This window comes from Entamoeba nuttalli, assembly GCF_000257125.1.
Source record: "Entamoeba nuttalli P19 unplaced genomic scaffold asmbl_8240, whole genome shotgun sequence".
NCBI classification, from domain to species: Eukaryota; Evosea; order Mastigamoebida; family Endamoebidae; genus Entamoeba; species Entamoeba nuttalli.
In genome coordinates this window covers 245-11,675 of record NW_008579036.1, presented here as the reverse complement: position 1 = coordinate 11,675, position 11,431 = coordinate 245, and the positions used below count along the sequence as shown (strand labels likewise).

The window sequence follows — 11,431 nt, the reverse complement described above, 5'->3', positions numbered from 1 at the left end:
TAAGTGACACTAATAAAAACAACTTGAAACCAAAGCATATCAAAAACTAACCAACAAATAATTAAATAGTAATGAATAAGACAAAATGGAACTTACTTAAACCTTTTTTTTGTTTTAGGATATTTTTCAGTAATTTTTTGTTATAAAATGTCATGAAAATATAAGTAGATATTATTACTGGATATAAGGAAGAGTGTAGTTGTGAACAGTTTATTTTTCAAGTTAAAATATTACAAATAACGCAAATATAAATGTGATTAGAAAATTAAATTAAATTTTTTCAATCAAAGATAGGTAAAAATAATTAGTTTTATTATTTTATTATTTTGTTCTCAAATTAAAATAGATATTTCTCCAATATATTTATTTTATACAGTATAATTGTTTTATATTTTCATAATTCTGATTTAGTTTTGACGATAAATGTATAGTTGTTTGAGAAAAACTGTAAACTGTGCCATAATGTATTTTAATGAATGGATTTGAATTATTTAGTAAATTAAATATTTATGCTTAATATATTTTCTTTGTCAGATATAAGAATTAACCCTGTACGATGCAACTGGATAATAATTTTTAAAATAATAGGAATTAAATAAAAGGAAAATAGTATCTAGAAATTTAATCTAAGAAAACCATTAAAGAAAATGAATGAAAGAAATCGAAAGTTACATTTTATTTATTGTTTTTCATCATTAATACCAAAAATATCATCATTTTTTACATCCAATGGATTAGCCAAATCACCTACCAGAGCACGAGCTTTTTGTACCATTTCAGTTAAATAATTAATATATTCATATGCTAACTCTTTTGAAAGAATATTTGTCTTTACTAATTCTTCAATAAAGTTATGAATCCAATTTGGGAGTTTTGACCTATAAGTTACTTTAATGAAACATTTGTATTTGACAAACAACTTAAAGAGTTCTAATGCATATCCATTATCATTTTGGTCACGTAAAAAATCAAAACAATAAAATGAGCCACCAAGAAGATGTACTCTTTCATCAACAGCAACTCGTAAAAATGGAAAGAAGGCTTTAGGGTCAAAATCATTTCTAATTTCGTCTAATTCAATAATATAACGAAGTTTACAAGCAAGTAGTGTTTCATTTCCAAATTTAAACCCATCTTGAATAAGACAGCAAAAATCATTGTCAGTTTGATAATTAATATGATTACAAATGTAGTTCATAATTCTACCAACTTGTAATAGTTTTGCATCAAGAAAATTATCAAAAAATGGATAAAATTGTTGTAACAGAAATAAAATAGCAATATTTCTATTCAGTTGTGAGTAGTCCATTTCTAATAATTGAAAAAAGTCTTGAATTTTTTCTAACCGACGATAAGCAAAATCAATTTCTTCTTTTCTTACAGTCCTGATAGAGTCTTTTTCAAAAAGAGTATGGACAAATGACATATAATTAATAGAATGATTAAAAATAATAGTTTTCATTAACGATAATTTATTTTGATCAATAAATTGTTTATCAGAATTTAATATTTGTTTGTCTTGTTCAATTAAGTCTAATGTTGCATCAAAAACATTAAATTCAAAAGTCATTGCTATTTCTTCAGTAAATAATGTTTTCTCATCATATTGATTATTTAAAAGACGTTTAATTCTTAATTTTTTTGGAAAATCTCTATATTTTTCAAGAATTTCTTTTGGTACTTCTTTATATAACAAGAAATACGGTAAACCTTCAGTGAGATAAAATCTAAATTCATCTAATATTTTACATGTTGATAATAACCTTTGAACTCGATATTTATTAGTTTCTGGATTTCTTGATAAAATACAAGTTGTTTTAGGTAAAAATAAATTTTCTTTTACTCCAATAGTATTTAAAAAGGAAGCATTAAAAGGACATTCAGAAAATGGTTCATACCGAGAATTAATAATAATACTATCTCCTAGAACACTAGAACATACTTGAGAGAATAAATTAAATTGAAGGTCATAAAGTATTGTTTCATAACTACCAAATTTTAGATTTAATAAAATTGTACGAAAATATACTGTACCTTTTTCATCTTTAACACAATCAATAGATACAAATTCATATCCAACATACTCATAACATTTATATGCACTAATATCATCTTCAGTGAAAATATAATATGTAAGAAATACTGTTCCCCATGAATCTTTGTCTCTTTTCATTGATGCACAAACACAAAAATCTTTGTGTATACTACATCCTACAATACTCCTGCACTGTGGAACAATAAATTGTGAACTTACAAGCTCAATATTTTTATCCCACCGATATTGTAATAAGAATCCATTTTTAGTTCCAATTGTAATAACTTTACCATCTAATCTAAAAACATGAACATCTTCTGGTAAAATTATAAAATTCATATTATAAGGTTTTTCTCCAGTAAGTGATGTTCTTACATGAGGTGCTTTTACTGGTGTTTTAGATAATCGAATACTTTTTCTTACAATTGCTTTTTCGTCTGGCAGCAATGTCTCTCCTTGAAATGTTGGCAAAGATAAAGATATGCATTGAGAAGACCCCTCAGGTAATGAAAGAACAACCCCATCAATTTTGAATGGCTCACTAAGTACTAAAAATTGAAGACCTTGAGGATATAATCCAATATTTGATAACTTTAAAGGTGGACGAAAAAGTTCGATATTGATTGTTCCACTAGTTTCACAATTGATTACTATTAATTTTGTGTCTGCTTCTAAACCAATGAAAAGATATTTATTGAAAGATTCGACACAAACAATATTACTAGTAAATGTTTTTTGAGCAATAATGACATTATCTTGTATTGAATATAATAACATAATATTATCATTAATTAAATACATCCATTCATTTTTATTACAAAACCCTCCAAACTCTTGGCATCCAGGTCTATATTCTAGTATCTGAATTTCATTATCTTCTAATTCGACTACGTCATATATATACTCAACCTCTTCGTTCATTATCAAATCTTCAATCTAATATTCTTTTTTCATTTTCAATTTTTCTTTATTATTTTTCTCTTTTTCTTGAAATTTTAGGGTTTTTATTAATAACTTTTTTATTTTTCTTTTATTATTAATTTTTATTAAGGAAAAAGGGGTTTTTGGGTATGTTTCAAAAAATGATGATTAAAAAAAAGAGAAAAGTGAAATGAAAAAGGTATTAAAAGAAAGTAATAAATAAATCAATTCTCCTTTTTTGAATCAAAGAAAAATAGTACACCACTCAGATGAACTTCTCCTGTACCAATAGCCTCAAAAGAAACAGTTTCATTTTCAAGGAATTCTAGTTTTGTTTGTATTTGATACATATTAGATTGTTCATTTAAATTACAAATAAAAGCAGATTTACCTGAGCTTGTAGTCATATGAATTATGATAGAATTTGTTCCTATTTTTGAAGGGACTAATGCGATTGTATTAATACATAACACATTTTTATCTTTTATTTTAACTTCACAAATATTTCCACCTTTAAGAGAAAGAGCTATTTTAATTAGAAAATATTTTTGTTAAGATAGAAATGAGATAGTTGATACAAACCATAATTGTTCATTAAAGAAATATATTTTGTTCTATTTAAAGTTTTCATGAAAAAAAAGGAAATGTCTAAAACATAAGAAAAGAGTTGTAATGAAAAAAAAAAATAATTTTTAATGTTATTTATTTAAATGTTCAACATTTTATTATAATAAAAAGTAAGTCAGTTTTTTTAGGTACAGTCCATTTTTGTTGAAACAAGTTTTGTTTAATTATTGTTGAATAAGATGGTTTTTTAATCTTGGTTATTGTTAAAATACTTCTAAAACTTGAAATAACTTATAAAATACAATAAAAAAATCATTTATTTCAGAATAAAAAAAATTAAAGAAATATTTCTTTTCTAAATCTGAAATAAAATTTGAATTTTTTGCCTTTTTTTTTAATTAACGTCTAAAGAACCAACAAAATAAAAGAAGATATTAAATAAAATAATACAGTATACATCTAAATAACTGGGTTTTAATTGTAAAAATATTTTAAGACTTATTTTGTTGAATTACTTCAACAATTTTTTGATTAATTTGATCTAACGTTATTGTATTATTACTTTCAAAAAAGATTGACATAAAATCAAATACTGGTTTTGAAAGACTGTAATGTTTCTCTTGAGTCCATTTAAAAGACTCTTTTTGTAATTGTTTAATTAAGGCATGATACGATGAACGAGTATTATTTACTTTATCTCTAATTTGAGTAGGAGTTTTATTAATTCCTAAATCATTAAATAATTCTTCTGAACATCTTTGATGAAAAGAATGTAATGACATAGTTCTTCTATCTTTTATTTGCCATTTTCTATATTTTAGCATAACATAAGTTGTCATCAAATCTCCCCATTCTCTAGTATTTCTATTTTTAATACCATCAGAACTTTCAACAGAATTAAGAATTGTTGACTCTCCAATAACAGTATAAAGTCTTGGATGAGAAGGTCTAAAAACACTTAATGATTGCATTCGAAGTGACTAAGGGAATAATAGTTCTTACCTTAAATAGTCTTATTCCTTCTAATTTTATTTCAATAGAAGTTTAGAATTTTTTTTATCCTGATTTTCTGTTTAATTTAAAGAAACATTTTTATTTTCTAACTAGATAGAGTGATTTGAATTGTGTGTTTTAAAATACTTTTACTTTAGTTTCCATTTTATGTGTGGAAATATTCTTCTCTCTGCGTCAATTATTAACTAGAAATAATGATCATTAGAAGTGTACTTTTTTTCTACTCTGAGTCTTTGTTTAATATTTTTATATAATTCCTTACTGTTTAAAAGTGCACTTCAGTTCAAAGGATAACTTCCATCTTTTCGTTCTTTCTGTTTATTTGCTGAGTTATTTATATCAAAACGTATTTTTAAAGAGGAAAAGTGTTTGAAAAAAACACAAAACTGCTTCTAAACTATTCCACGCGTTGTTTCATAATTTTCCCTTCAACAAAAAATAATAAAATGCTCCTCTTTTATTATTTTTGGAAAATATGAAACAAATTTAGGAATTCAAATCAAATGAGAAATTGTTGATCTTTAATGCAGATTCCAAAAAAATGAGTATTTTGGATTTTTTCTTTATTTAATTTATCTCTCTTCTAAATTTGTTTGAAGATATAAAAAACTATATTTGAAACGTATTTTTTAAACTACCAATAATGAATAATAATTATTCATTTATTTTTTCTGTGAAGTAATTGTATAATGATGGATGTAAGTATAACTGAATTTCATCTTTTCTTTTTCGTAAATAAATTGAGCTTTCAACTGCTTCATTAAATGTTGAATAATGCTCTTCTTCTAATAATCGATCAATATCTTCAACAATTACTAAAACTGCACTTTTTGCTTCTTTTTCATATTCATCTATTCTGGACAATAAAATAGAACAATTGACATTCTTTTCTTTCATACGTTCAGTATTTTTCTTTAACGCTTCAGCAAATAATTTCCATGAGTTTGCAAGACCACAAACTTCTTTTAATCCTGTCATTTCTATTTTTTTCATATATTCTTCAAATTTTATAACCATTTCAAATACATAACTAACAATTAGTTCATTTGCGAATGTTCCTGCTTTTAAACAAAAGCTTACTGCCTCATTCAACATCATCATAAATTCACCACTTCCTCTATGTAGAGGAATTGGCCATAAATCATTACCCATTTTTGAGATATATTCCACTTTTAAATCTGCACTTTCTTTTAGTGAAATATTAATATTATCACAAATATCCTTTTCTTTAAGTAATGATAATAATGAGGGATATTTTTCAATATATTTAAACAAATAACCAAGTAACATTAAAACATAAAGGCCAGGTAATTGTTTGATGTCTTTTAATATTCTAAATCTAAGAATTGGAATAAATGGTGTCATTAATGAATTAAATTCAATATTATTATCAGTTAATTGTTGTTCAGCATTTTCAATAACTTCAATAATATAAGGAAGAACTAAATCTAAAGATGTTGGTTGATATAATTTACTATCTTCTCTTTGAAACAAATGTTGAACTTTTAAGACTGCATTTTCCATTAATGCATTAATTGAAACATCATTTAATTCTGGTTGTAATATATGAATATTTTTTAAAAATTGATAATCCCTTTTAATATTTTCCCATTCCTCTTGTTTTTCTATTTTGACAAATGGGAATTTTTTTGGTTTTAAGTAATTTTTTAATCTATTTGATATAATAGAGTTTGACTGATTAATATAATATTGAAAAGAAAGAATAAACTGTGAATACAAAGAGTTCATTTGTTTAGGAATTTCAATTGTTTCATTGGTTATCATTTCTTGATATTCTTTTAATGACATTAATAAATCATTCATTATTTTTGAAGTGGGTGAATTTGAACTAACAAGTGATAATTGTGATTCAACATTATGACTTATTTGCAACATTTTTTCTAGTAATTTCATTGACTTTAGTATGACTTTCTTTTCATCTAAAATTTCTTTTTCTTTTTCAATCTCGTTCTTTTTATTTATTAACTCATCATATATTTGTATCTTTTCTTTTTTTTCATTGATTTCTTGTTGTTTCTTATGATATTCTTCACTATGTAAATATTCATCTTCTTTTTGTTTTTTTATTTCAAGCTCACGTTGTTTTTCTTCAAAATTATTATTAACTAATTGTTCAATTGTTTGAATTTGGTTATTAAGAATTTCGTTGCATTGTTGACTATTCATGTGTTGTCTCAATAATGAATTTTTATTTTTCATTTTTTTATTATTTTTATTTTTTTTTGAAATATGAACCTTAAAACTTTATTGATTGTTTCAAATTCATACAAAACATTTTTGTTCAAAACATATTTATCAATAGCAGCATTACTATAATAACATACAAATAAATATATTAAGGATGGAGTCATAAAGTCTTTAAATTTAATTTTATTATAATATTGTTATAAAAAAAAATAATTGAAATAATTAACAAATGATTATAAAAAGATATAAATAATATCTTTAATTACGAAAATACTCTTTTATAAAAAAACAATATTTTTAGAAAATAGTTAAAAACATCTATCTTAAAATTATTTTTTTTTGTTATTAAAAAAGCAAAAAGTGAAATATAAAATAATTTGGTTAATTTTTATATGACAGTCTTCATACTCATCAATCAGATAATACCAATTGACTAGTTTTTGTTAAGCATTAATGACATTATTTTTATAGATAATAAATCACAATTTGTTTAAAATCTTAAATGTATATTTATTATTTAATCTTTTAATTTCAAGAATTATTGTTTTTACTAATTTTATTTTTACTTAATATTTTTAATTAGTTTACTTAAATGAAAAACTATTCAATAAAAAAACAAAAAACATTTAATTATATAAATTTATTCATTAAATATATTTACATTAAAAAAACAAAAAAATAATAAAAAACATTAAAAAATATAAAAAATAATTAACCCAAAAATAGTCTATGTCGTTACGTTATAAGTGCATCGTCCTTGACCATGATGATACTACTGTAAATAGCACACCCAAAGTTCATTATTTATCATACCAACAGTTTATGAAAAAATATCGACCGGAAGATCAAATAATTAGTTTAGAAGAATGGTATAAAGCGTTATGGGATCATACCACAATGCAGTTACTCATTGATATTCTAAAATTAACGGATGAAGAATTAGAAAAGATTTCTTTTGAGTGGCGAGAATGTTATAAGAAATATAAACCAATAATGTTTAATGGATTTTGGGAATTTCTTGAAGAGTTTAAAAGAAGAGGAGGTATTATTTGTATATGTTCACATGGATTAAAACAAGTGATTGAAGATTTTTATCAAAGTTATAATGAAGGAAAAATCATACCTGATTCAATTTATGGATATGATTCAAAACATCCTGAATATTGTAAACCATTTACTTTCCCAATAGAAGATATTCTACAAAAATTCCATCTTCAAAAAAAAGATATTGTTGTTATTGATGATTTGTCTTATGGATTAATTATGGCAAAAAATTCGGGAGTTGATAGTATTGGAACTGTTTATGGAGAAGGTCATGATTTAATTAAACCAAAAATTACTGCTATTAGTAAAATGGTTGTTAGTTCAGTAGAAGAGCTAAAAAATTATATTTTATTGGATGAAAGTCATTAATTGTTTTGGTAGAATAATATTACTATTTTGTAATAAATTAGAAATTCTTGATTTATTTTATTTAATAACAATTTCCTATCAAATCATAAGAACTTATTTTATTCTTAAACTTAATGACATTTCTTAAAGTTTATGTAATTCTTTTTTTTATAAAAGAAGAAATTAATTTAAATTATTTTCAATAATTTGATAAAATTGGATATTCTTTTGTGTTTATTTATAATTTTCATATCTTAATGTAATGATAAGATTATTACTTTGATAATTGAAAAGCTTTTTTTCTTAGAAAAATTTGGTTATTTAGTTAATCTTCCTTGATAGATTTTTCTTTTTATAATCAGAGAACATTTTGTTCATTTTGTTCATTTTGTTTATTTTTTTTTATCATTATTTCGTTTTTGTTTTACTAATTCATTAATGACTCAATATAACTTGGAAACTTTTTAGTCTTATTGTAACTTTTAGTCTTTAAATTATATTTCTTTGTAGACAATTACTTACTTTTCCATTTATTTTCTTGTGTTTTTAAAGTTTTAAGTTGATATTGACAATAACTTGGTATGTTAAGACAGAATAGATATTCTTAGATATTTCTTTAAAATAGTTTACACCTTAATGATGAGATTAAATTTCCTTTTTATTAACCAAATTCAACAACAAATTTCTTTTTATTTTTGGATAATCCTTGTTATATATCACTTATTATTACTTATAGAATAGCTTTGACTAAAAAAAAGAATTTCTTTTGTTTTTTGGGACAAAGTTGTTATAACTGAATAATCCATTCAAAATGAGTCTTCAATACCAACACCCTTATTTATCATTTATGGCATTAGAACCTTCAATTAAAAAGAAAATGCCATTAACACAGATTGTGGCTATTCATGATGATTTGATTAGTAGATCAACAATTCGTGGAACATTACTTCTCAGGAATGGTTTGTTGATATTTTTATGACACATCAAAAGAAGTCTTATAAATTTAGAGTTAACCAAACAATGGTATGAATTTTATGTCATTGTCACAACCCCTTATTTATTAATTTTTGAGTCAGAAGAAGTTTGTAAACTCATCTACTAATATTCCTTCAAATTTTTTTTTTTGGTGAGGAATTTTTCTAAGATAAAAAAAGTGATTAATAACGGTGAATAGAAAATGAATAAAATGGAATATTATGCTATAGTAAATATTTGTGAATGTTCTATCCATGTAAGAGAATCTAAAATGCCAGGTTTTTGTTTTAAAATTGAAGCACTTAAAAAAACACTTTGTTATAAACATGGACTTAATGGAGAAACATTGTCTAAACATAATGACTTATTCCTTGTCTTTAGAAATGAAAATGTTATTAAAGGTAAAGAATGGTTTACTCAAATAGAAAATGCTATTTCTTTAGCTATAACAAAATATAAGACTCAACCAACTAGTACTGTTAGAGAACAATTTGATTCTTCTTCAAAAATTAAACCAAGTTTACCTCCTAAAACATTTGAGATGACTAAGTCAACTTCCTATATAAACGTACACTCATACAATGAAGAAGACATTAAAAAAGTTAAACCATTATCTCCATCAAATAGTTTATCACAAATAAATACATTAAAGACAAAACAAATAGAACAAATTCAACATGTTCATGAAATAAAAGAAACAAAAAAACAAAAAAAAGAAGAAACACTCAAAGAAGAAAAAGGTGTTATTAATAGTTCTCTTCAACAATCATTATCTCATTATGTGTTAGCACAAAATGATTTAAAAGAATTTTTTGATGCTACTGAAGAAGGTAAGTCAATTATTTGGGAATTATTGAAACAAGTTAGACCAGGAATGGACTTGAGTAGAATAACTTTTCCATCACATATTCTTGAACCACGTTCATTCTTAGTTAAAACAACTGACTATTTTGCTCATATTCAATATTTCAAACCAATAAGTGAAGAACCAGATCCTGGACTAAGAATGCTTGGTTTAGTTAAATGGTTGTTAAGTGGTTTTTATTTAATGCCTACTGGAATTAAAAAACCTTATAACCCAATTCTTGGAGAGACATTTAGAACTATGTGGAAACATGAAGATGGAAGTAGATCTTATTTACTTGGAGAACAAGTCAGTCACCATCCTCCAGTATCTGCATTTTATGCAACAAATAGACAACAAGGATGGATGGGAAATGGATATATTGAGTTCTCAACTAAATTTAATGGACTGAGTGCTTCAATTATTCTTGGAGGTAAAATTGATATTTATTTATTAAATTTTAATGAACATTATACTATGACATTCCCTGAGGCACTTGCTAGTGGATTTTTTGTTGGTCCAATGTTAATGGAAATTGCAGGTAAATCTGTATTTGAATGTAAAGAATCTGGGTATAAAGCTGAAGTAGTTTTTAATCTTCGAGGTACATTCTCATCTGATAAGTATCAAACAGTAGATGCTAAGATAACTAAAAATGGGGAGGAAGTTTATAAAATATGGGGAAATTATTATAAAGAACTATTTTATTGTGGTAAAGACAAAGTAAAGAAAAGTTTATTAAAGATTGATGACATTAAGGGAAAGAGTGTACCAAGATATACCATTGATATGAATCAACAAGGTAAAATGGAAAGTGATAAATTATGGATCAAAGTTACTAACGCTATTTATAAAGGAGACCAAATAACTGCTACTGATGAAAAATGTATCCTTGAAGAAGCTCAAAGAGAAGAAGTTAGAAAACATGAGGCAGAAGGAACAGTTCATATTCCAAAATATTTTGTTAAAGATTCATTTCTTGGATGGAAGTATGTTGATTTCAATAATTCAAAGCTCAATCCTGACAAAGAACTTGGAGATTATGAAGATGAATATCATATTAAAACATTGTTAAAAGAACAAAATGAATGTATTGATGATGGAAAACAAGTAAAAGAAGAGCTTCTTACTTCTTCTATTGAAAGTAATAATAGTGAGACATTAAAGACTGATCGTCAGAGTAGTATGATTACCCAAAATTCTGGTGACGAAAAATGTAAGAAAGTAGATGAACTTAAAGAAGAGATTAACCAAGTAGAGGCAAGAATCAAGAATATCACTTTCACCCAAAATCAAAAAACTATAGATATGATAAAACAATTAAAGAAGTTTATTGTTATATTATTATCAATAAACGTCGTTTTAATAGCATTGGTAATAAAGTTACTGTTAAAGTAAACATGCTATCTCATTCATTTTATTAAAATTTATTTTATGTTGTTTATTTCTAAGTAAAATAAAAATAGGAAAAAGAA

At 24.4% G+C, this 11,431-nt stretch overlaps 6 protein-coding genes across 6 annotated transcripts; 2 read left to right on the top strand and 4 right to left on the bottom strand.

Annotated features, from left to right (window-relative positions):
* Window positions 1–679: 679 nt before the first annotated feature.
* Window positions 680–2,956, bottom strand: ENU1_181980 (hypothetical protein; the record flags this gene model as incomplete). Its single annotated transcript, XM_008861511.1, has 1 exon — window positions 680–2,956. One exon carries the CDS (start codon window positions 2,954–2,956, stop codon window positions 680–682), a length of 2,277 nt encoding a protein of 758 aa, XP_008859733.1.
* Window positions 2,957–3,180: 224 nt separating this feature from the next.
* On the bottom strand, window positions 3,181–3,483 carry ENU1_181970 (hypothetical protein; the record flags this gene model as incomplete). Its single annotated transcript, XM_008861510.1, has 1 exon — window positions 3,181–3,483. The coding sequence occupies exon 1, from the start codon at window positions 3,361–3,363 to the stop codon at window positions 3,181–3,183; it is 183 nt and encodes a 60-aa protein (XP_008859732.1). The 5' UTR covers window positions 3,364–3,483.
* A 531-nt stretch (window positions 3,484–4,014) lies between these two features.
* On the bottom strand, window positions 4,015–4,494 carry ENU1_181960 (hypothetical protein; the record flags this gene model as incomplete). Its single annotated transcript, XM_008861509.1, has 1 exon — window positions 4,015–4,494. The coding sequence occupies one exon, from the start codon at window positions 4,492–4,494 to the stop codon at window positions 4,015–4,017; it is 480 nt and encodes a 159-aa protein (XP_008859731.1).
* A 697-nt stretch (window positions 4,495–5,191) lies between these two features.
* On the bottom strand, window positions 5,192–6,757 carry ENU1_181950 (hypothetical protein; the record flags this gene model as incomplete). Its single annotated transcript, XM_008861508.1, has 1 exon — window positions 5,192–6,757. One exon carries the CDS (start codon window positions 6,755–6,757, stop codon window positions 5,192–5,194), a length of 1,566 nt encoding a protein of 521 aa, XP_008859730.1.
* An 810-nt stretch (window positions 6,758–7,567) lies between these two features.
* ENU1_181940 (haloacid dehalogenase family hydrolase domain containing protein) lies at window positions 7,568–8,158 on the top strand (the record flags this gene model as incomplete). Its single annotated transcript, XM_008861507.1, has 1 exon — window positions 7,568–8,158. One exon carries the CDS (start codon window positions 7,568–7,570, stop codon window positions 8,156–8,158), a length of 591 nt encoding a protein of 196 aa, XP_008859729.1.
* Window positions 8,159–8,948: 790 nt separating this feature from the next.
* Window positions 8,949–11,354, top strand: ENU1_181930 (oxysterol binding protein, putative; the record flags this gene model as incomplete). The annotated part of the gene is made up of 2 exons (XM_008861506.1): window positions 8,949–9,096; window positions 9,343–11,354. 2 exons carry the CDS (start codon window positions 8,949–8,951, stop codon window positions 11,352–11,354), a joined length of 2,160 nt encoding a protein of 719 aa, XP_008859728.1.
* Window positions 11,355–11,431: the final 77 nt, after the last annotated feature.